Consider the following 26176-nt stretch of genomic DNA (forward strand, 5'->3'; position numbering starts at 1 on the left):
CTGCTGATTCTTAGCCTACAGGTTTGGTTTAGGAGTAAGGATCAGGAATTTATCCTCCAGAAAATTCACAATCCACGCAGTTACCGGATACAGGCAGCCAATCAGTTTCACCAGTAGTTACTTCAGCAGAACGTCAGCAAGACCTTTTCACCGTCTGGAAAATCCGGCTCCTTTTCCCAAACTTAAGCAATGCGGCTTTTTACTGCAGCGTCTGACGTCTTTGAGCAGAAACCCAAGCGGACATTCTAACATTCTGAATTGCAGCCGTGTGAAGCAGGAAGCGGTCTGCGAGGTTCTGTAAACAAAATCAGGGCCGTGTGACCAGCACGAAAGCCGCCACGCTGATTCATAGCATGGCTGTGTTTCGCTCACCTCGGGGGTTGGGGGGGTGGAGTGGGGCACCATGGGACAGCACCCTCTGACGTCTCACTTGTTTGGTACCGGATGCAGACCTGGTTATGCCTCATGCGTCTTATTGCTCTGTTTTTGCAAACCTTTGATCATATGATTATATAGCGCCTTTCTCAACACTTAACCCCCATGTGGCAATGTGATAGTTCGACTCAAAACAGCTAATGATATACCATTTAAGGAAAGATAATAACAGACACAGAAAAGTAGGGCCATCCAGCTAGCTGACCTTTGACCGTGAGGGGGGGGGGCTGGGGAGCAGGGCAGTTATGGAAAAAGGGTTACATCCTGAAGGTTGTTGGTTTGAGTCCTAGAGGCAGGGCCTGACACAAAGGGCCTTTCTGTGACATGCTCCCACACTTGAACGACTGGCTGCTGTAAGGTGCTGTAACAGGGGGTCTGGCTGCTGAAAGGTGGGGGGGGGGGTGGTGGCTGCTGTAAGGTGGGGGGGGACTGGTTGCTGTAAGGGAGGGTTGGTCCTCACAATGAACCATTTGAAGGTCTTATTCACTCACTTTTGGCCCATTTGTGAAAGGTCAAAGGTCATAGCATAGGGACATTCTGGAAAAGAGGTGCTGTCTGGGGGCTTCAGCTATCCTCTCTCTCTCATGAATCAGTGTTATTGTCCATAGTTACTCAAACAAAGTGACCAAATGTCCCCACGATGTAATTAAAACCTGTTTTTGTTAATGTTGTGGGGACCATTTTTCAGGTCCCCACAAAGATCTGTGAATGCAATCAAAAAACTAAAAATGTCAAAAGTCTCATATTTAGTTAGTGGTAGGGGCTACGGTCGTGATGTTGGGATTAATAATAATAATCAATATTTTATTGATCCCTATGGGGAAATTGTCTTTTACGCCTCCCTCAACTTGCTCTTTGTAGAGTGAGCTGTCTGTGAAGGGCAGCCACCCGTAGCGGCACCCAGGGAGCCGGGGGTTAAGGGCCTTGCTCCAGAACCTCTAGATGTGCTGAGGCTGGGTTTGAATTGGTGACATTGTGATTACAGACACACAGGCTTAGCCCACTGAGCCACACACTGCCGCCAATTGCGCTTATCCCCACAGAAATGAAGATATAATTACAAATCTGTGTGTGTGTGTCTGGCAGCCACACTGTAATAATCAACATGGACTGACTCATTTCCGACAAGCTGCACACAGCAGTTTAGATCGTGCCTTTCACAGGATGTCCGTTAAACCACATTAGATAAACCTTAATAGGCGTGTGTGTCTGTGAAAGCCTCGCAGCAGAACGCCTGCCCTGGAGCTGCCGGGACACTGCGTGCATGACATCCTCCTCACTGCAGCCCGCACTGCAAAACTCTGGAAGAAATTCAAAGTGTAAGGGCTCTGTTTTAGTTAGCGGTTAGCTAAAAGTGTAGCTGCTGCCCAGAGCAGATGCAAAGATGCTTTCAACAGTTTGTTGGCGGTGCCACACACACACACACACACACATGCCCAAAGGGCAGGCTTCCTAATCCCTCCCAACATCTACAAACCAAAGATTATATGTGGAATTGCCATAGTTAATCCCATCACATCCAAGCAGTTGCCAGATGAAGAGTGAGACTGGTAATCTGGGCACAAAATCATTTCTGAGATATAAATGGCCTCTTGAACTCAATCACTAGCTGTGAGTTAACCGGGCCAGCAGGGGGCAGTATCAGCAATAGGGTCTGGCGTTTGTTTATCTATATCTATACCTATGTGACATGTGCCATGGGTTTGGGGTCACACTCCTCCTGTGGTCTGTCCTCCCCAGCTACAGAGTGTGACATCAGCAGGGCGGGGTCAGAATTAGCGAACTTGAGCCTCATTTGTGGACCTGAATTGTGGCCACGCCCAGAACCTCATCATCGCACATTACGGGCATCTTGTACATGAATCCCTTTTTTAATGAGCCGGTCTTCCAGGCTTTTCCACACTCCCCCAACTCATTTATGTTTCTTTGGTGACTTCCTGTACATGCAATGCACACTCGCACCCGAGCCAGGGGTATGACGTCAGCGAGGCCCGTGTCAGGCTGGGAAGCCGCAGCAATTCAGGCGCATGAGTGTATAGACACGAGCCCCCCCCCCCCCAGGAGCGGGAGAGCTGCTTCCACATCCAGACACGGAGGTCGTTCTCAGGTCGGCGGGGGGTGACTTCCGCCTTCCGCTAGTCATTAGAGCAGGGGGTGGGGGCCAGGGGCCCGCGCTCGTGGTCTAATGATGCAGGATGTCTCACAGACCGCTGGCAGGAAGAAGCACTTTGTCCCCAGGCTGCGTGCCCTCAAATGAGACTGAACATGGAGGGCACAGGGACCCAGGCGCTCACAATGCGGGGCTCAGTCAGCGCCACAAGAAGACAGGAACCAATATTGGAAGTTTAAGAAGCGGTGATCTGCTCTGTTATATTTCCAACACCGTGTAAAAAGGCAGCAGCTTGGCCAGCTGCAGAAGGGTAGCTCTGACTCCAGCACTAGTTCTGCATGGGACGTTTGCAGGACGCCCCCGGGCTGCGTGTCTGTGAGTGAGCGAGTGTGGCATGACGGTATTGCCCCGGCCCGGTTGGGCACTGCCTGCCTCCCTGCGCATTCTGCGGCAGGCTCCATATCGCTCCTGACTGGCTTGGCAGCGAATCAACCCACTCATCGTAATTAGATGTCGATCTGTGCTGTCACTGCCAAGACTCCGACAGCATCTCTCTGCCTCCCTGTGGTCCCACCTCCTCCTTGATCTGAGCTTTACCTCAAAGATCTAGGCTTAATCACAGGGGCATATACAAGGGGCCTGGCCAGAGATCACATCCTGTGGCTACTGAAGAGCACATGTCACTTCCTGTGGCTACCGGGCAGCACGTGTCACTTCCTGCGACCGCTGACGAGCACGTGTCACTTCCTGTGTCCTGGGGGTTCTTATTGTTATAAAATGTACCGGTTCATTTAAGAAGCCCAAATCCAATCTTCAAAGCATATTTGGATCTGCTTGTGCGGAAGGCATCTGGTTGGACCTTCAGGGAAGGGAAGTGGAGATGAGTGTGCAGTCAGAGGCCCTTGGGTCATTCCTGGCCACCAGACCCCACCCCCTGTGGGATTCGCCCCCTCCATTTCAGTGTTTGGGCCGCCCAGCAAAGGCCGGTTGTATTTCAGGTCACCTTTTCTACCCCGACTCAACTATAACGAAAAGAATTCCTCAGTTCTGTTATTTATTATTTCCTAAAGTTTTTCCTTAAAACGGGGACTCACAAAGTGCACAGTAAGTAAGGAAAAGGGGTGACGTAAATTACTGTGACATTTAAGAGAGGAGTATGAGGTTAGGGAGAGGGATGCACTGGGCTCTGAAGACAGGCCTTTAAATTTCCAAGTTTATTTACGTCGCTATAAAAACTGATTTCAGCCTGTTTGTTTGATGACAGCTGCAGACTCAATGGGTAAAGGGAGAGATTACCCATGATGCACCAAAGAGAAAGTCAGGTCAATGGCTTTCCAAGAAGACACAGTCTATCTCTGTCGCTCCTAAAGCACAAACCACAAAGTAATATTGATGATAAATATATGTATATGAATGTGATCACCTTCTGTCTCCTCCTCCACCTTTTTGCTAAGGACCTCCCGTTTGTCTGGAAGACCGTGTCGTTCTGCAGGCTTCCTTCTGGGCGGCTCACCTGTTTTTGACGTTAGCGGTAGGTTTGTGTGGACTGAGTCAGCGATTTTGGCCATTTGTGCAGTGCAGCTGTTAATCGTTCATGACTAATTAAGTGGTACCTCCCCAATGTGCCACATTCAAAGTTCTTTAGGTTCTTCCTGCTCTTAACAATTAGCAGTTAGCATGATACAGAGACATTAACCTGAGAAACTCGTAACACGGGGCCAGTGCATTCTCCATCCTGCAAACACAGGGACGCCGGCCCAGGGTTCGACCCCAGTGCATTCTCCATCCTGCAATCTCAGGGACGCCGGCCCAGGGTTCGAGCCCAGTGCATTCTCCATCCTGCAAACACAGGGACACCGGCCCAGGGTTCGACCCCAGTGCATTCTCCATCCTGCAATCTCAGGGACGCCGGCCCAGGGTTCGAGCCCAGTGCATTCTCCATCCTGCAAACTCAGTGACACCGGCCCAGGGTTCGACCCCAGTGCATTCTCCATCCTGCAATCTCAGGGACGCCGGCCCAGGGTTCGAGCCCAGTGCATTCTCCATCCTGCAAACACAGGGACACCGGCCCAGGGTTCGACCCCAGTGCATTCTCCATCCTGCAATCTCAGGGACGCCGGCCCAGGGTTCGAGCCCAGTGCATTCTCCATCCTGCAAACTCAGGGACACCGGTCCAGGGTTTGACCCCAGTGCATTCTCCATCCTGCAATCTCAGGGACGCCGGCCCAGGGTTCGAGCCCAGTGCATTCTCCATCCTGCAAACACAGGGACACCGGCCCAGGGTTCGACCCCAGTGCATTCTCCATCCTGCAATCTCAGGGACGCCGGCCCAGGGTTCGAGCCCAGTGCATTCTCCATCCTGCAAACTCAGGGACACCGGTCCAGGGTTTGACCCCAGTGCATCCTCCATCCTGCAATCTCAGGGACGCCGGCCCAGGGTTCGACCCCAGTGCATTCTCCATCCTGCAAACTCAGGGACGCCGGCCCAGGGTTCGACCCCAGTGCATTGTCCATCCTGCAAACTCAGGGACGCCGGCCCAGGGTTCGACCCCAGTGCATTCTCCATCCTGCAAACTCAGGGACGCCGGCCCAGGGTTCGACCCCAGCGCATTCTCCATCCTGCACACTCAGGGACGCCGGCCCAGGGTTCGACCTATTCGTGCTTCTGCATGTCACTGGTGGCCCCAGTGACATAATGTCATGTGAGTCACAGATGTCACAGCTCTCTGTCCCCACTGGGGATAGCGGAGTGCGGGGGGGGGGGGGGGGGGGGTTAAGACAGCAACAATCTGGAAGGCTGGTAGGTGGGGGGAGGTGGGGCAGGGAGAGGCTAATGAAATAAGTGTTCGTAGGTGCAGCAAAACAATAGAGACGCGGAGCAGACTGATGATGTAGGAGAGTCTGCAGAGATCAGGCTGCACAGACGCCTGTCAGAGTAACGGAGATGGCGTGTGCGGGGGGGCGTAAAGTGAGAGCCCCCCAGGGCTGTTCATTCTAATATGACAGCAAAAATATTGGTCATTGGATACTGGAGATCAAACTCCATTACATTAAGGTGGCAATGGGGGGGGGGGCGGGGGGGCTCCATCTGTGCTGCTGATTCTCCCAGGCTGACGGCCATCAGATCTGCTGCTGTGCTCAGCCAGAGTGTAAACAGGCTGACAGGCCTTCATCCTCCTCTTCCTCCTTCTTTTCCTCACACGTTACGTTCTGGACTCCGTGTTCCGCTTCTTTCCAGAAAGCTGCAGACCCCGCTTACATAAGAGATACACTTACGGATCTTGTGGGATTATTTGCCGTCCGATATCCATGAGCATTAACAGGAACCCCCGCTTGGGTGAGCAGAGGAGCGGGTCAGGAGTGCTCTGGGGAGCTCGGCGTCCAGCCCCAGCGTATGAGGGGATCGCGACCCCACCTAGCAGATGGGGGGGGGGGGGGGGTGTGGGCTGGGGCAGAGGCCAGCCATCTCCTTGGGAGGCTAAACGGGTTAATGATCGGGGGAATATGCGGGTTAAGGTCCTTATCCTGCTGGAGCTTCTGAGGTAATGCCACATTAATCTCCTTCACCTCTGAGGACATTAGCGGGCGCTTTACACGGGTTTAGCCACTGGCCCGTCAGACCGTAGCCAGGGAAACCGTCTCCCTGGCGTCGTGCCAAAGCCCGGCTCTGTCCCGTTTGGGTCTGTTATGGATTGATTTTCTGCCTCTTCTTAATTCCCGCCCATGTTCCCGACCTGCCTTGGGAGAACATCTGCCAGAGTAACATCCCTCAAAGCCACCATGGAGAAGCTGTCTGCTGGGCAATTCCCACTTTCTACAATGGGACCTAGAAAGGAAGATCCTCATCTTTAATGGGCTCTTCTGTTGGGCTGAAAATGTTCTAATGATGACAGTCTGTCTCTCTCTCTCTCTCTATGTATCTCTCTCTGTGTTTCTCTGTTTCTGTCTCTCTATGTCTCTCTGTATCTCTGTCTGTCTGTCTCTATTTCTCTCTGTATGTCTTTCTATTTCTCTCTCTCTTGCTGTCTCTCTCTCTGCCTGTCTCTCTCTGTCTCTATCTATCTATCTATCTATCTATCTCTCTGTCTGTCTCTCTCTCTATCTCTCTCAGTCTGTCTCTCTCTCTTTCTCTCTCAGTCTCTCTCTCTATCTCTTTCAGTCTCTCTCTCTATCTCTCTCTGTCTCTCTCTCTCTCTCTCAGTCTGGATCCCAGGTTTCCAGGTCAGATGCCTTTGTTCACACTTGGGTCTCTTTCCCACTCCAGACTCTGGCCTGCTAAGCCTCGCTGAAACTTGCCTGCCCTGCTCTGACACCCCAAAGGCTCTTAACACCATAATCCGGGCCTCTGCTGGGAGCTTACTTGTGGTCTTTCTGATGTGGCTGTTTGTACGTTAAATGAGCAATGGTGTGTGGATGTCATCTGTGCTAAGGGTGGGGGGTTTATTGTGTGTGTGGTTTGTATTATACATTTGGTCTGTGTTGTGTGCTGTAATATGTGGTTTATAATGTGAGTGAGGTCTGCATTGTGGGCGTGATTTATGATGTGAGTGTGGTGTACAGTGTGAATGTGGTCTGTGTTAAGTGTGAGGTTTATAGTGTGAATGTGGTTTGTATTATGGGTGTGGTTTATAGTGTGAGGGTCATTTGCAAAGTGGGTGTGGTTTGTAGCATTTGGGTAGTCATGAGTGCCAGGGAGTCATGGACGTGGTTTGTGATGTGAGATTTGGTTTATAGTGTGAATGGGGTCTGTGTTGTGGGTGTGGTTTGTACTATCGGTGTGGTCTATGTTGTGGACATAGCTTATGCAATGAATGTAGGTATAGTTTCTATTATGAATGTGGTCTGTGAGTCATGGGTGTGGTTTGTGATGTGGGTGTGGTTTGTGATGTGGGTGTGGTTTGTGATGTGGGTGTGGTTTTTAGCATACATAGCATAAACTGCAGACTGTACAGTCTCACATTTTAGAGTCTCACCATTCAGTAGCCAAGATGTAGCTTTAGAATACAACCTGGAAGGCCCCTCTTCTCTCGCCATAACCACAATCACAGCCCAGCGAGTGTCCCACCCCCTCTCACCTTCTGCCCACTTCAGAGCAGTTACCCAAGGCTACCCTAGGAAGAGGGACAGAGGGCAGGAAATGACATCATCAGCCTTAGTGGGCTGGGTGATCCGTGCTGCTGTCTTGGAGCTAAAAATAAATGCCAGCAGGGGTTCAATGAAGTCCAGTAAGGGGTGGAGCTACGGGAAGGGGTGGAGCTAAGGGGCCCACCGGATGCCACATAAACAATAACACAGCTGGACCAGAAGGTGGCAGAGTCATTAAAGTGTTGAACATTGATCTCCTTACTGAAGCACATTAGCTGGTTCAACAGGGCTGGTGTGTATGTGCGTACATATGGCAGCTACTTTGGAGTGAATTACAGCAGAATCCTCCAGTCAGCTTTCGTGTGTCTCTGTGTGTCACTGTAGGTGTCATTCAGACCTTGTGGCGACATCCCCATGAAATAAAAAGTAGGACAACCTGAAATGCGCTGTGCCCAGTCCATCCTGGGACAGAGTTTGGGAATTAGCTGACTTAGATCTTCTCCCACGTCAGGGGCAGACAGCCAGAGAGGCCTAGAGTGGGCGGGATCCTCAGTCTGACAGCCTTGTGGGGGGGGGGGGCTGTAGTTCCTCGGATGATTTTATTTCTCTCCTCTGTGGCTCCAGACACCAAATGAAGAGGAAGCACTTCATTTGTAACTCACTTACCGGAAAGGGTTAGGGCTAGAAGCTGCCCCTCCCGTCAGGGGACAGGAGGGGACGTGGCCCCTCCCATCAGGGGACAGGAGGGGACGTGGCCCCTCCCATCAGGGGACAGGAGGGGACGTGGCCCCTCCCATCAGGGGACAGGTGGGGACGTGGCCCCTCCAGTCAGGGGACAGGAGGGGACGTGGCCCCTCCCATCAGGGGACAGGTGGGGACGTGGCCCCTCCCGTCAGGGGACAGGTGGGGACGTGGCCCCTCCCGTCAGGGGACAGGAGGGGACGTGGCCCCTCCCGTCAGGGGACAGGTGGGGACGTGCCCCCTCCCATCAGGGGACAGGAGGGGACGTGGCCCCTCCCATCAGGGGACAGGAGGGGACGTGGCCCCTCCCATCAGGGGACAGGTGGGGACGTGGCCCCTCCCATCAGGGGACAGGTGGGGACATGACCCCTCCAATCAGGGGACAGGTGGGGACGTGGCCCCTCCCATCAGGGGACAGGAGGGGACGTGGCCCCTCCCATCAGGGGACAGGAGGGGACGTGGCCCCTCCCATCAGGGGACAGGTGGGGACGTGGCCCCTCCCATCAGGGGACAGGAGGGGACGTGGCCCCTCCCATCAGGGGACAGGAGGGGACGTGGCCCCTCCCATCAGGGGACAGGAGGGGACGTGGCCCCTCCCATCAGGGGACAGGAGGGGACGTGGCCCCTCCCATCAGGGGACAGGAGGGGACGTGGCCCCTCCCATCAGGGGACAGGAGGGGACGTGGCCCCTCCCATCAGGGGACAGGTGGGGCAGGCCCATCCAAGGCTGGGATACATGTGACTTTACCAACGAGATGCCGCCACTCTGCTGTGCTGCTGATGCCTGCTGACCTTTGCCTCCGACCCTCAGTTTGCTGACTGCAGTGACAGCTTCCATTTGACCCTCCCTCCCCAGTGAACAAGATGGCTTTGATGTGTGTATTGGGGTGCTAGGAGGGAGGGGTGGGGGTGGCAGAGCTCCCATAATGCATTTAGAATGGAGCGTGCATCCTGCAGCAGCGCGAGGGGCTCTGATGTGATTAGCGGCTATTCATTTGCAGGCTGTGCGGTGCTGCCGCGCTCTCGCTGCCTCGAACCGCTGCCGTCTCCTCTTCTCTACATTAGATTAAGTCCGGCTGCCACACACTCGCACGCTGCGCTTGCAGGTCCATTTATATGGCCTAATGTAACACAAAATTCATTACTGAGAGCATGACGCTGAGGCTAGTGTGCATGGCACCCCTCCCTGACTGACACAAACTGACACAAAGGGCCATGTAAGAATGGACAGAAAGGCCAGGGGGCAGAGAGAGAGATGGGGATGCAGGTGGGGGGGGGGGGGGGGGATGGGGCAAACAGAGAGATGAAGAGACAGGCGAAGGCCAGAGAGAGAAGAGGAGACAGATGGGGTGGGGGGGGGGGGGTGAGAGAGAGACAGGTGGGGGGGCGAGAGAGAGATGGGGATGCAGGTGGGGGGGGGGGCAAACAGAGAGGTGAAGAGACAGGCGAAGGCCAGAGAGAGAAGAGGAGACAGATGGGGGGGGGGGGGGGGTGAGAGAGAGACAGGTGGGGGAGCGAGAGAGAGATGGGGATGCAGGTGGGGGGGCAGAGAGGTGGGGAGACAGGTGGGGGGGCAGAGAGGTGGGGAGACAGGTGAGCCTCCAGATAGAGAAGCAGCCTTGAGAATGAGGAGAAATGGAGATGGGGGGGTCCATCCGCCCCCACCCTCCCCCCAATATTAGATTTCCCTCTGCAGTGTAATGATGCTAAATGGGATTCAGCTCAGCAGCGCCAACCTAAAAGAAATCCCATTTTCCTGCCGACACACAGCGATGCACACAAGCCAACACAAACACACACACACACACATGCAGTCACGGGTATTACCACAGACAGACAGACAGACACACACACACACACACACACAGACACATGCAGTCACGGGTATTACCACAGACAGACAGACAGACACACACACACACACAGACACATGCAGTCACGGGTATTACCACAGACAGACAGACAGACAGACACACAGACACACAGACAGACAGACAGACAGACACACACACACACACAGACACATGCAGTCACGGGTATTACCACAGACAGACAGACAGACAGACAGACAGACACACACACACAGACACATGCAGTCACGGGTATTACCACAGACAGACAGACAGACACACACACAGACAGACAGACACAAACACAAACACAGATACATGCACACACACATGGCCACATTACTCCATTGGTCCTCTGATTTATTAAAAATTAAAGAAAGCCCAGCAACCCCCCCCCCCCCCCCCCCGCCTTCTCCCAGACCCCCCACTATGGTCACTCCAACCCGTTTTTTCCTTTCCAGGATTTCCCATTCCCGTAGATGTTTGATGTGCCTAAATTTCAATGGGACGCATCATTAGAAAATGCCGTTTGGTTTAGTTGGAAACCCTGAAGAAAAGCAGAGCCCAGCCCTTTCCTGCTGACCTCCACAGCCGACTCATGCCCGCTCGAAGCCGACTGTAGCTACCGCTCAAAATTCCTGCCCAAGGGCTTTCTGAGTTACGCACCAATCATCAATCGCCTCAAGAGTGGAGACTGATGATTGGTCCTCCCTGAGAGTCTGTCTCGTGGCTTTGATTACATGTTATTAACCCTGTAGCTGGGGGCATTAGCCTGGGGGGGGACTCACTGCCTGTGTCTTGCTTTCTGCAACTCATTTAACACACGATGCTTTCAATCAGACTGGAAATGGAAGCCCAAACCACACACCATGAACATAGCTTCAGCAACCGTGTCCTCAATGCCGCTGAGGTCACTTCCTGCGCTCCACTTCCTGTGCTCACTTGATTGGTCCTCATTATGTGGGAACGCCATCTCCAATGTCGCCCATGTGATGCCCCACCTGCTCCTCAGTAGTTTTTTTAATACCGTTCCACCTTTTTCTAATAACTGAGCAGGGGGCAGGACAACTAATTTGTTGTTAAAATATGGGAAGAAAATATAACCATCATAGTTAGACTCAGATCAGTGGACATGTGAAACCCATGATGGGGTCTGTGTGTCGAAGCAGCTGATCGGTATCACCAACAAAGATACCACTATGGGGTTCCAATAAAACAAGAGCACTGTAGGGTGGCACAACGACAGGGGTACGGGGTGCTGTTCTGTAATGCTGGAGGTAAGTGCCGATCCTCTGGGTCCCCGGCCGCCCGAGGCAACATGGTGCGGAGGTCCGAGGCACCTTCCAATCGACAGGCTGAAGGTCTGAGTGAGGGACCAGTGTGTGGCTACAACGTGCAGGAAGGGGCTTCGGAATAAACAAGTCATTTTATTTGAAAGATAGAAGGAATTTGCTAGTTTTAAATGTTTTCGGTGAAATAAGTAACTATGCCGTGTCGTTTCTGGTAGGTTCCGGCACTGTAGTTGTTGCTAAGAGTAACTCATTCTTGATTTTGCAGTGTGTTTCTTTATCTCCGCACGTTTCATAGCAATTTACAGGATTAAATTTCTATTTATTTATTTTTATTTTTTTAAAAAAGGTCTCAGACACTGCAGACACCATGCACTGTCAACTGCTTTATTTTCTTAACATGTTCTTTATTCCCCCCCCCCCCCCCCCCCCACTTTCCCCTTTTGATATTTAAAATAAAAATAAACAGAACCAACTCAGGTCTTTCAGTCTTATACCAACTGACAGTTCACCAGTAATGCCTCTCAAAATTATTATTAAGATTAATTGGCAAGACATTAATTGGTGTTTTATGCTTCCACTTTGCATCCTTGCATAAGCGGTTTGTTGGTACCCAATAGGTATACAAAACGATGCATTTCCGAAAACAAGAATCGAAAAACCCTGTAGGAATTAAACTCTCGTGATATTATAACATATTAATTACTTTCGAATAATGACTGATGAATGTTTACATCAGGATTAAGATTAAGGAGATTAGCTACATGTGTTAGGTTTTATAAAAACAATTGTTGAAACGTGTGTTCCTGCGTATTTTGAGCAGATGTAATTGAATTAAAATAGTAATTAACAAAACGCTATTAATACATGCATTGACCATTCATTTGCGTAATTTGTGAAAGATTTATTTACATTCCAATGTGAAAAGTATCAGTTATTAGGCCATAGTAAAATTACGTATTTGTCTGTATCTGCTTAAGATTTGTGTTGTAAATGCAGGGTTAAACTTTACTTAACTAATTTTGGTTTAGTACTTGCTGTCAGCACGGCCAGACCAATGATGAACAATAACAGCGTCCAGTTAAAAGGGTAGGCTAAAAGTGGGCTATGGTTTTGACTTTGATCATAGGTTTCTAATCATCCTTTTATGCAATCACTTTAATGCAAGGTGATTTACACGTTTCACCGTTCAGTTGTGCAATAAATATACTCCTGATCGATGTCTTACCGAGAGCATGCACCTACTCAAAACGATCCAGATTTTTCTTATTGCAATTTTAACGTAAAGTTTTTACACAGAATCCGGCTCGTCGTTTTCTGTGCATTCGTGTTTCATCTTCTGAAACTATACTGCTCCATTAATTACAAAGCCTAAAGCCTATAAACTTGGCGTAGGTATCTCACACGGAACGGTGGAGGTGCCGAAGGCCTTACTCCAGCAATGCCATCATAAAAAACTAATATACGGGCACGAATATAACGCCTGTCGGAACCTTGATTTCTTTGGGTCGATGCAGCTCTTCCACACCAACGTATGTTCTGCACATATTTCCAAACGTGTTCATAGGTCCTACATATAATGGCTGGATTGCATTCAAGTGCTCCATGCTGGCGTCCCTCGTCTGGACCGCACACTTCACCTGAGATGCGGGGACACGGAGAGGGAAAGAAGGAGGGAGATTACACATCCATGGAAGCTGGCCGGTCCGCAGGTCCGGTGTAGACGATAGGGCCATGTAAGAACATTGAAATGAAGCAGTGCTGCTGAATATTTTAAATAATTCTCCTTTAATTAATTTAACATAACCAAGCCTACTTGCTTCAAACACGCCGGCCTCCCGTTTAGGTTTTCCGAAGACCAAAATGGATGCCGTTTCAACCTGGGTTTTAATATATTGGGGGATAAAAATTTTAAAGCAAAATATCCCTAATAAAACAAATGTAACTTGGTGATGTTAACGAGTCGAATCGATCCCCGTCTACCGGACATCCCGCTAATTACGGCAGTGGGATAATTAGTTGATGGGCATCGGTTTTCCTCTGATGTTTCACCTGCTCCAGTCACAGTGAAACTTTAGACAGCGGCTTATCCTGGAAGCCCCCCCCCCCTTCTCTAATCACGAGGGATAGGTATGTGTGCCATGCAAAAGATTAGATCCCATGTGCTTTATGTACTTTTTAACGTGTTAAATAATGTGAAAATCGACGTTATGAATGGCGTTGCGTGCGTACAATGCAAGTCTCGAATGGTTCAGGAAATAGTATTTTTTTTAACATCAGTAGCAACGTCCCTTATTGCTATAACTTTTGAACTTCGTACACTGACTTTCTTATGCTTTAATAAATAAATAAATAAATCGTTTTATTTCTAGTTTACTTCATTCCAGTGACGTGCAAAGCGTTAATTTACATGCAATTCAGTGAAAGTGAATACACAGAGTATACGACAATAATTGTGAATACGTTTTAAATGCTGCATATCTTGCGATAACGTCCGCTGGTGTTGTGGGTTTAGGAGGGGGTGCTGTTTTGTGTGTATGGTCTGCTGTTCCTAGCTAGTTGTGGGGGGGCTCCAAGAGACTTGTTAATTTTCGTCAGTCAGCTACAATTTGTGCGGCTGTCGGGACGGGGCCGCGGCGAAGAGGAGCAAATTGCACAGGCTCGCAAACAAAGCGCTGAACTGGGGGATTAAAGCCAGACTTTAATGAGAGGTGGGGGGGGGGCGCTACGGGAACATAAACAGGCAGAGGAGAGGGAGGGAGGCAGGGGATGAAAGAGAGGAGAGTCGGGATAAATGGGAACGGGGGTGGGCCGATGAGAGGCCCAGAGTGTACATCTGAGGAGGAAATATGAAGGCTTGTGACGGGTCCTAAACGGTCTGGCGCCAAGGCCTCGGACTTTAGAGTAAATATGGCTGGAGAAATGATGCAATGAGCCGGATGACGAAAGCGTGCAGGGGGCAATGAAAAAGAAAGCATGACAATTCAGGAATACAGTCCACGGCTGCGTTTTACCTTAAAATATTTATGATTTTGTCTATTAGATGTTTTTCGCCATTTCAGCAGCACATCTGGGGGCATTGGGGTAACAATGATCATTTTCATTGTCCTCTTAGAGAATACACGGAGCCGTGGGCCTACATCTAATAAGATCCGACAAACGAAAAGCCACAAGTGCCATATTGAAGTAACTGGTGTGTCTGCAGTACAGCGCATATAATTCCATACGGTTCACTATTATCGCTGTAGCCTATATCGTCAGAAACAGCGTAAGTCCCAAATTAATACTCGTTATTTTCGGATCACGCGTTTTCATGTTACCCAAAAGTGAAACATATCGTTGATCAGTACCTTGTTTCCATGTCTATTTACGTTATAAGTGTAACCAGGCCCCAGCACAAATAAATCAAAAACCATTTAGGTCTTTGTTTATGTAATTAGTTCCCTAAATATATAAAGAAAAAAAAATCATTAACGATGTCAGTGTGTCGGTAATCTCTTTTTTCTTCAACCATTAATTTTCCAAAACACCAAACAAACACATCATTGTGCCAGATCAATCAGAAGCGCATTTCAAAGCAGTTCATATTACAAAAAAAAAAAAACACAAATTGGGTAAAATTTAAACGATTAAATGCACAATTTTATTTTCAGAGGTTTCGGTGGTTAATAGAAATACAATATTAAAATGATTATAACTATTATTATTGTTGTTGTTATTTCTGATTCTGGATTAAATGTATTAATTAATCCACATAATAATACGCAACTAAAATAGCCTTTAAAACGAGCGCCCTTGTAAAGGCCAGCGGACTTGTGGTTAGGGGTTAGCGCAAGGTCACTTAAGATAAGTGCTGTATCAGTATTTTATCGACAGAATTTGATGCGTACGTTTCTGCATGTTACAGCAAGATTTACAGGTACATATATTCGGCGGTACATCAAATAATATACTGTAAAAATTTAACGCAGTCATTTGCCTCATACCTTTTCATTACATCTTATCCAAACCAGCCTGCTTGTATTTGCAAAACAAGATCTATGTAAAAACTATATTAATAAAACATTTCCGTTAAATTGATCTAAATTCTTTTCTTGTATTATATACCACGGGCTATTTTTTACATTGAAATTGATAATAATTTAACATACACTACGTTTTATTGATATACATATCTATACCAATACATGTCATGCATGATATTTTACAGTATATTAGTTATTCGACAGAGTCAAAGACAGATTAATAATAATAATAATAATAATAATAACGACAATAATAATAACAATTATAATAATAACAAAAATATTTAAATTCGATTATTGGCGAGTAAAAATATTTTAACAAATGTGTAGCCTACTTTTTTAGACGGAAAGCAACTGTGAAGATCATATCTACAGAAAATCAATGTAAAAATCCTTGTTTTGACACTGTTCATATATACAGCAGCTTCACTTAAAATTATGGCGATGATGCACAACCTGCAAGAATGTCATGTTGAAATAAACGCGCACACTACTTGGCTCAAAACCGCAATTTGAAGTTAGCATATATAGAGCACAACGATGTAATCTCAAGTAGACCGAAAATAAACTAACTTAATAGACAGCGCATCCTGTATGGAAGGTCACGGGCTGCCAAGACGCTGGAGACGGCGGTGCCGCTGCTCAGAAGATTAAATTCTCATTTTTAAGATTTAGAAACATACCTCCAGCTAGGTTTTCCTATACGGGTTTTGCTCTGTCACGGAGAAAGAAAAAAACGTTTATTTTACCTTTTTTTATTTAAAAGTCGTGCTGTGGCTCAGCAGGACGCGAACCGAGTGTTTTTGAGATGTCCTGTCTCGCTATGTAGGTTACATACACACGTCAGCTGGAACGCCGTGTGTTTCGTACTCATTAAAAACCATCGTTTTTCATTGAAAACGCGCTAGGAGCCGAAAACAAAAATGTCAATGTGAGTCTTGGCGCTGTTTTAATGGCATGGGGGTGATGCACGCTGTTTGAGCGTTTGGGGCTAAATGCGAAGTGACAGCAGACGGTCCTTATTGTGGGCGGCCAGCAGACTGGCGCCGGACGGCCCTCTAACGAACTGAGTGCCAGTTAATCAGGACTCCTGCGATGGCTTTCCTAAAGGTCCACAGCGGTACTGGGTCATCCGCAGGTTCGCATAACACAGTGTTCAACACATATTTGCGATGCAGGTTGGGTGCTTTTAAAGAATATGAAAAAAATCACTGGCAAACTTCATGGTACCGAGCAAAGTCGGCCCTGTAAACAGGTTTCTCTGATTCAGTCACTTAAAACGCCTAAACAACATTTCGTTTGGGAAAGTCTTTCTTCATTAAGTGAAAGTTACAAATGAGCGTAAAATTATGCCTAAATCAAAACAAAAATCAATAAGCAAAGTAAATATTAGTACACTTTAAATGTACACTAAAAATACCTTCCTTAAAGATTTATGTTTAACCAAAGTATAGTCTATCCACATGTTTTAAAATAAATAGGCCTATTCTAACAGAAAGTGACCCAAAGCGGAAAGAGCTGATAAGATCGGGTGTCTATTGATATTTTCGAAACAACGTGCCGAACAACTCCGGAAAATAATTTACCACAAGTTGGTAAGGACTCTCTCCGCCGGCTGAGGACAGAGCTCTAAGCCGCTGTTTAGCTTTTTGCTGGGTGGGATCTTCCCATCTCGTCTCTGTCATTGGTTAATATTTTATTCTGTTGACATGTTTTTGTCACTAATGCTTCTGACACCTCGTTGCCGCTCCTGCCGCCCCTTCCCTCCCCAATCTTGGCCACCGCTGTCAAAACCACGCCTATTCAGGTCCGCAATTGGTCCGGAAAGCGTAAAATGAGTAATCAAAGGCTCGCTTCATTAGTGCGGGGACCGGGACGCAAGACACAGGTGAGATGCTTTCAGTTCCCCGGGAAGAGGATGAGATCTGAGAGTCTGGGAGCTGTTTGACGACTGCACTTTTATTTTCTGCGAGAGGAAGGAGCGCCGAAAGTGTGTCTTCAGAAAGCAGATAAAGTCGCACAGATTCATTCTGCTGCAGGACTATGTGGAGGGAGTCCATAATGGATGTTTTCTGATTGGACTTTCAAACCAAACGCTGCAGTTTCATTTTCAATTCAACATTTTCTGCTGCTTCTATCAAGTGGATACCTATTCTCGTGTCGAGGGGAGCAACCTTGCAGTCTCTTGTGATTTTATACAGATTTTGGATGCACCGATGAGAGACCCAGTTTTCACGGGGACTGCGATGGCTTATCAACCTTTCCACGCTCATCGACCGGTCGAATTTCCCGTGTCAGCCTTCCTCTCGGCCGCTCAGCCGTCCTTCTTCCCGGCACTGACGCTGCCTCCGGGCTCCCTGGGCAAACCGATAGCGGAACAAGCTTTTGCTGCAGCCGCGGAAGCCGGTCTTAACACGCTGGGTCATCACCAGCAGGCGGCTCATCTGCGCAGCCTAAAAGGCTTCGAGTCGGCGGAGGAGGAAGCCGAGGACGACCCAAAAGTAACTCTAGAGGCTAAGGAGCTTTGGGACCAGTTTCACAAAATAGGGACCGAAATGGTCATTACCAAGTCTGGAAGGTGGGGAGAATAATGGTATTTTTGCGTAATACATTTACGCGTGGGTCTAACAGTATGGTTTTAGAATAGGTTTAGGAAACGTATATGTTCTGATAATTAACATAATGTGGAGTGGGTTGGTCAAACTCGCATTTATCCTCTGGAAAGTTATTTATAACGACCTGGAAAGGTCTTAAAGTCGGTATAGATTTGCCATGATCTGGCATCAGTCTCACAGACGTGGCTGCATTTGATTCTGACCTTTTATCGTCTATAGGTTTACTGCACAAAAGACAATGTGGCAGGACAGTTGGCATTTAAAACTAAAACATCTTTAGAAGTGTTTTTATACGTTGGCCTTTTATATCGTACACTAAAGTAGAAATGATCTTTGCGTTAAGGGCCGAAGGGGCGTTAGTACGAATACTTAATATAAATACGGCCGTCTTTTAAAAGCCTCTCTGCGGGGATGTGCCGCATTTCTCACCGTGTTTAGCGACGGACCTCCTGACCGCCTTTGCTCTCCGTTTCAGGAGGATGTTCCCGCCCTTTAAAGTCCGCATTAATGGTCTCGACAAAAAAGCCAAGTACATCTTACTGATGGATATAATGGCTGCGGACGACTGTCGCTACAAGTTCCACAATTCCCGCTGGATGGTAGCCGGGAAGGCCGACCCGGAGATGCCCAAGCGGATGTACATCCACCCGGACAGCCCGGCCTCCGGCGAGCAGTGGATGGCCAAGCCCGTCACCTTCCATAAGCTCAAGCTCACCAATAATATGTCTGACAAACATGGGTTTGTAAGTAGTCCATTAAATAGCTATTATACGGGGCCACTGCGTTTTGTTGATCAGTTTTATTTATTATTTTTGGTAATAGCTATATATAGCTTCCATATCAGCTATCAAACCACTTTTATAATGTTTCTGAGAGCTGATGCATTCATCAGGCAATTCGAATCAGCCATTAGTGTGTCTGTGTTACAGTTAAAAGGAACCAAGGAGGTACTTCAGGAATTAGTACCTCTGGCCACTGCATAAGTCTCCAGTGCATTTATAGGGTGGGCGCCTGGATATTTTATTTAGGCCTGTTTAGTTTTGGTAGATATAGTAACTTACAAGCAGCCAGGGGAGCCGTATGAACTGACCGTGGGCCTATAATATAAAATATGGGTTCGGTCATATAAAATGTCCTTCAATGCCTGCCCTTCGCGTGATCGCGGTGCCGGTGGCCCTATTCATTGATAATTCGGAAGAAAATTTAATTAATTGCTGACAGGCGAATGTCTCAGCTGTTGGGTTTCTAAATAATAATTCTACTTTTTTACTAGATGTCGCGTATGGGGAATGTCCCATAAGTGCATTATTAGAGCTGGCTGCAATGATACTTTTATTCGTCTTTTATGTAAAGCGGATAGGCTGTAAGCTAACATCAATTCAGCAGGCCTGCTGCAGTGCACTTGCACTGTATCAGGCGCCCAGACGTGTTCACTGTGCTAGGCAATATCGAAGTAATGTCACCATATACACAGCAAAGTCCACGATATGCATACAAAGCTTGACAGCTTATTACTCATAATAACTATGAAATTAAACTGTACCGCAAAGAACAAAAGAGAATTCCTGAAAGTGTGAGATTATAACAACATGGCGTTTTCAGATACAGCCCTAAGAATGATTTGCCGTACGTGCTGCCATTGACAGAGATGCTTGGTGCGTTTTGCAGACCATCCTGAACTCCATGCATAAATACCAGCCGCGCTTCCACATAGTGAGAGCCAACGACATCCTGAAGCTTCCCTACTGCACCTTCCGGACCTACGTTTTCCCGGAGACGGAGTTCATCGCCGTCACCGCCTACCAGAACGACAAGGTACCTGCCATCTCAGCTATGCCTGTCCCTTTAACATCCCTCTGGTCTGGTGCAAGAGTCTCCCTGTTTAGCTAAATAATTTCCTTCCGTCAGTGGACTACATTGGCTCACCAATGTGCAAATATTTGTATAATACAACCGAGGTTTGAATAATGAATGTACTAGTGTTATTTTGCAAGAAATATGACTATATAGGCCGATAATAATAATAATAATCATAATCGTTATAATAACATTTATTATTTTATTAGAGATGCGTCTCCTCACATCTCTAATAAACATGACATGCGAGTTCGTGTCGGGGTTCGATGCCGTATCAAGCCGCGTCTCTGATCTTCGCTTATACTAGCGTGGATATAATTCTTTTGTAGGATTACTACCGACAGTATACTTTAATGTAATAAATGAAGTTGTCGGAAATTACTGAATGTGTAGGGAGATTACTATCCCTCTTTACGCCCTTCTCTTTACGCCCGCTTTACTCTGTCCGTGCTCTCTACTTGGTGTGATACAGTTTATGGACCGTCGGCCTTTTTGAGAGTAGCTTGTATTAGTTTGTGAACCTAACGTTTCGTTGTGTATATCCGTATGATTATACCGTACATTATACAGTCTCTATTTTAACATGACCATTCGACGGTAGACTAAAACATTTAATTCATTTGAGCATTTAATTTTAACAGTTAGGCTATTCATATTTCCATTTGGGATATTTGACGGATAGGTCTAGGCTAATTAAGTTGTAAATGTTAAAAATCAAAATGTTCAATAGAATAACCTATGGCATGCGGTGTATTGGTTATTTTCCGCACCATCTTAAAATAAATTCTTATTAGAAATTGCTATTGCGAGGCCTCACCGTTACATCCGTTTTAATACATAATGCGGCTTATTAAACACAGGCCTATCATCCGAAAACCAAGCAGTTGCGAGATTTCAAAGTCATCTTAGTTCAAAGTCATCTTAGTAATTTATTATCAAGCCTACGATACGATAGGCCCATATTGGTGAAATCGCCGAAATCACGTCCGTGTAAAGTGTTTGAAACCGTGCGTGTAATTATTTTCAAGTTCCTATTAATATATGTAAATGTCGATTGTGCTGGTTTGTGCAAGTTATTTCTCAGCAATCAGATAATAAACCTCGATGTACACAGTAATAACTTGATAGACGATTTCTAGCCGTGACATGACCCCTACTTTCCGCTCTTTACAGATAACTCAGTTGAAAATTGATAACAACCCCTTCGCTAAAGGTTTCAGAGACACGGGGAACGGGAGGAGAGAAAAGAGGTACAGTGATCGCTGTCATGCTGCTATAGCCTAATAAACTGCTATTGTTGTTCTGTTGCGCGTTTTCCATTAACGCCGATATATTGTTATTTTTACGGGACGAAATGTAATAAATATTTTTGTGAACATGGGCTTTAATTAATTCCCGTGTCCTTCTGTAACGTGTGATTCATTTGCACTGCCCCTAGAAAGCAGTTGACTCTGGCGCCACTGCGAGCATTTGCGGATCCGGACGGCGGGGAGTCGGACGCTTCCTCTTGCGACCCAGGGGCCGCTGGGGACTCGCCGGCCGGGTCCGGGACGACTCGCTCCCAGAGAGGTACAGTATTGGCTTGACAAGAGAGGCGCTATAATGAGTCCTAAACCGCGGTAACTGGCGCGTGTTTATCCATCTGCTCTGCTTTGGCGGTGTATTAAAGCTATACATATATATATATATATATATATATATATATATATATATATATATATATATATATATATATATATATATATATATATATAGTAGGCTATGTTGAAGGCACAATGGATAGTACCTACTGATTTTGTAACCGGTTCCAGCAGAATTTCCGTTTGATTATTTATACTACTTTTATCCTACCTCGCTACCTTTCCTCCACCCAAAACAGAAACAAATAAAAAGTGTTTCTGTCAGGGGGCGATTGGCGCACAGGTCCGTAAGTAACATTTTAATTGTGGGTCAGAACGTAACCCGGTGCTCTGCGCCCCCTAGCGGCCATCGGGCTCACGGCGCTTTCGCTACTGGCGGTGGACTTGGTTACTTATAATGGAGAAACTCATTAAAATCTGCATAGTGCGCTTCTGTTAAATATTTTGCCCGTACCTGGCTAAAGGGGTTAACGTGGAGTTTTGCCGATTCTCGGTGGGTTTTGACGGAGAGTAAAGTGGAGGATATTTTACACTGTACTGTTTGTGCCTTGTAATAATTACCCTGGGTCAGAAACAGCGACCAGAGGCCTGTGTGGATGTTTCTTTCATGTCTGTAAATCTGCTTATTGGCCTTGTGACAGATGCGAGGACCCACACAGACAGTGACCAGGAACCAGACCACCTGGAGAATCCCTCTGTCAGACCAAGCAGCCCCGGGCCCCGGAGCCCACCCTCTGGGCCGCGGTCAGTAGGTGGGGCTAATCCCAGTAAGAAGGGAGACCCAGGAAACCCCAGCGATCTCACGCAGCAGAAAGACCAGTCGGATAGCAGGTGCAGGAACAGGGTGGACCACAGGACCCTGGGGAGTACCGAGGGCGGCTCCTGCCCAGTGCTGCTTCAGATGGACAGCCCCTCCCACCTGAGCACCGCCCACCTGCAGGCCCTGGCCCTCTCCAGCCTGCCTGGCCAGTCATTGTACGGCCCCCAGCCCCTGTTCCTGCCCCCAGGGCAGCTGGCCGTGACGCCCGGGGGCTTGTCCGCTATGGGCATGGGGCAGCTGCTGGCATCCGTCTCTGGCGTGACAGGCCTGGGGGGCAGCGCACTCTCAGGGGGGCCCTGTGGATTCCCGTGGCAGCTCTCACAGGTAATGCATCCCATTCCCGCAGTCATATAGTGCAGTGTGTCCATCAGTATCCATCAGACTTTGCCCTGGTTGCTCAAGCCCCCATCTCGGCCTTCCAGGCGTTCATCACAAGCCCCTCCTACCTGTAATAATAGGTGGACCCTGCTGACTATGTGGGCGTGGCTTAACCACACACATGTCCAGTAGGTGTGGCCTGCAGTAGGGATTAAATGCAGCTGTGTTGCATCGAGCCACGGGGAGGTGCAGGGGAGCTGAGCTGCAAGACGGTGGCTCCCTGTCGCTCCATAACTCGCGCGTACAGAGACAGGGTGGCCAGTCTTATCCGCAAAGGGCAAGTGTGTATAAAAGCCTATAGGTCAGCTGTTCAAACCCAGGTGTGAGAACTCTTCAGCTAATCAGTTCTCTAATTAGGGAGCTCTAGCAAAAACCTGCACACACAGTGGCCCTTTCTGGGTACGATTGGCCACCCCTGGCATAGGTGGATGTCCACTGCGGGAGAGCTGGGTTTGAGTGTCGTTACTGATGTCACTGGAGGATGCCAGTGTGACGAGTGGTGCTGTTTCTCCTTCGCAGGGCATCCCTCTGCCAGCATTGGGGGCGCTGTTCTCCCATCCCTACGCCTACATGGCAGCCCCCCTCTCACGCAGCCCGCTGTTGGGTGCTGCCCGGTCCTGCCTGCACTACAGCCCCTACCCGGTTCCCGGTGCCCTGTGCCAGGGCGCTGGCACCCTCGCTCGGACTGTGCCAGCCAGCCGGGATACGAGTCCTGTGGCCCCGCCCACTCCGGAGCGCCATACGGTGACCTACAGGGGCAAAGCCTTACCAAAGGACCCCATTAATGAGCTGCAGAGCATCCAGAAGCTGGTCAGCGGCCTGGAGGGGCAGAGGAGCGCCTCCCCGAAGTGACACGTGCGCCTCCCGCAGGCCAGGTCCAGAACATCCAGCTCACTGCGATGCAGCTCTGCACAGGATTGGACGTCCACACCTCACTGGGCTGAACAGCAGGCAGGAACTCCCTAAACCACGTCCTGAAGAGGTGGACGCCTGACTGACAGAAGCCCCATGGGCTATTTTCTGAGTGCGCGTCTCACTGAGGCTTATAGGAGATCCGAGGTGGGCGACTTTCTGCCGAGAAGTGGAGCGTGACGGCAGAATGAAACGGCTAGCTGTCACCTCCTTCAGAGACAGGCGTTAACCGTACAGAAGAGCACCGAGGGCATCGGGAAATACGGATCGGGAAGGTGCTTAGGCTGAGGAACCACCAGCCGGCTTCATGGATGCCTGAATTTGACTTATTTATGTGATTAAATAGAATCAATTATGTAAATAAGCAGCATGCAGACTGGTATTAATTTATCTAATGGTGTACATTGGTTTGTACATAATGTTTTTGATCTGATCTGACCTCACACTGCAACGACGGGGTGAGTTCAGGTATTTCACTGTCATCCCGTTGCTGAAGAAAAAAAAATGTTTCTAATCGGCCGTCTTCATGCTGGTTACTGAAACACTACTTTGCTCTCACGTTTTCGGACACTCAATAAAAAACAAATTGTTAATTGTTAGTTACACATTTTATATATTTCACTTCTTTTATCATTTCATTAGGATTTGTTTGCATCGAGGTTTTTACTTTTGCTTTTGTACTTTTTATATTATTATATAATGGTATTGACAGTACAGGCCGGTACTGAACCATTTATTTTGTTAAAGATGCACGGAATTGTATTGTACAGTTATTATGATTTTAATCGCCCTCATTTGATGTTTATTTTTATATACATTATCTGCAATATAAAATATTGAGGAAGATTTTAAATCCGTCCGATATGTGTATCCTAGGACATAATCAGACACTCATGCTGTATTGTTATAGTTTGTTGTCCTCGGCTTCCTGTGATGCGCTCCAGGTTCTCGAGACGCTGTACGAAATAATGAGCAGTTGGGACATGGATGGATGGATATTTTGGGCGATAAAAAAATATAGAGTTAACGTTGTATTTTGAGTTACAGCACCCCCTGCCGAAAGTAAATGTGTGTATTATAGGAGCTCCGGGCTACGCGGCTGCGTGTGTACTGGGACAAGTGTTAAATTATACAGTATTTATATAATTTATCGGTTTCTAAAGACAGAGGCGTTTTCAACTGAATAAACACGGGAAGGGGTCGTTTTGAATGTAAATATCATGGGATTGACTTGCTCGTCTACATGCAGACATGCATAGACGCGTCTTCCGAAGGTTTAGTTAGCTGAAAAAGCTAGTTTGCGGTGTAGTATCAACTCAGGTTACAAGTGTTAATTACTTCGAATGACCGCGGCTCTTTCGCCCGTCCCGAGAGGGAGGGAAATATGCTGATTATGAAGAGAGTTCCGAAGGGCGGCGTTCGGGCGTCCAGCCGCCCAGACAGCGCCTTGTCCGCCAAACGTCGCCTGTCGCCTGCCTGCAGACCGGTTCACAAAGACCGAGGCAGACAACGGCAGCAGTGGTTTCCAATTAGCGGGCGCTACAGTCGGTTTTCCTATAGCTGATCACTGAAACACTCTCTATTGTTCCACCCTGTTGTACCCAATTAACGAAGCGAGCTGCTGGATATTGAAAATGAACGTCGGGCCCGATTATCCTTCAGCTTTGACAAGAAGCAGCCTCTGCTCTCACGTGATTACAGGATGGACACTTTGCTTAACCCACCAAACAACTGCGTTCACTTGAATACTTTTTGGTGGGTAAAGAAGAATTTAAAAGTTATTTACTTGGAATATATTTGGTGTCTGGTTTGTTAAACCATAAAAGAGGGATGAATCAGAATACAAGACAAAGCAACGTAAAGAATGTGGATTAAATGATGAAATCAAGCACGAACACTGTTTTCTGACTTAAATTAAATTTCATCCACCCATTTATCTTCGAACTACTCATTATGGTAAAGAGTCGGTATTACTCTTAGTATTTTTCCTCATAAAACATAAAAACGCACACCAAATTTTAGGCAAACCGGATATATTTATCCGAATAGAACAAGAGATAGCCCCCTTTTGACCGAGCCCGGCCCCAGTTAGTAGGCTATGTCCGGTGCCTGAGCAGCCTGTTTGACCAGGGACTGCATAGTGATACTGGTAAAGAGAGAATTTCATACTGTTGAGAATGAGGTGAGACACCAATAAGAAGATGCGTCCGTTTCCTGCGTTTACAAGAAGTGAAATAGTTTTTAAATTAATTCCTCTTTCAGACAGGCGCATCGTTATCGTTCGTTCATTTCAGTGCTGTGGTAGGAAAGCAAGTTTTGATTATGAAATTTTCCTGATTACACCATCCATCCATCCATTTTCTGTACCCGCGTGATATATATATATTCAGGGTCGGGGGGTCCGGAGCCTAACCTAATG

The 26176-nt window shown here is 47.8% G+C and overlaps 1 protein-coding gene across 1 annotated transcript; it reads left to right on the top strand.

Annotated features, from left to right (window-relative positions):
* The first annotated feature begins 17462 nt into the window (after window positions 1-17462).
* On the top strand, window positions 17463-24610 carry LOC111850608 (T-box transcription factor TBX2-like). Its single transcript, XM_023824657.2, has 7 exons — window positions 17463-18113; window positions 18626-18893; window positions 19819-19965; window positions 21181-21257; window positions 21446-21576; window positions 22289-22791; window positions 23365-24610. The coding sequence occupies exons 1-7, from the start codon at window positions 17752-17754 to the stop codon at window positions 23695-23697; spliced, it is 1821 nt and encodes a 606-aa protein (XP_023680425.2). The 5' UTR covers window positions 17463-17751; the 3' UTR covers window positions 23698-24610.
* The last annotated feature ends 1566 nt before the right edge of the window (window positions 24611-26176 follow it).

Source organism: Paramormyrops kingsleyae, chromosome 24 (genome assembly GCF_048594095.1).
Source record: "Paramormyrops kingsleyae isolate MSU_618 chromosome 24, PKINGS_0.4, whole genome shotgun sequence".
NCBI classification, from domain to species: Eukaryota; Metazoa; Chordata; class Actinopteri; order Osteoglossiformes; family Mormyridae; genus Paramormyrops; species Paramormyrops kingsleyae.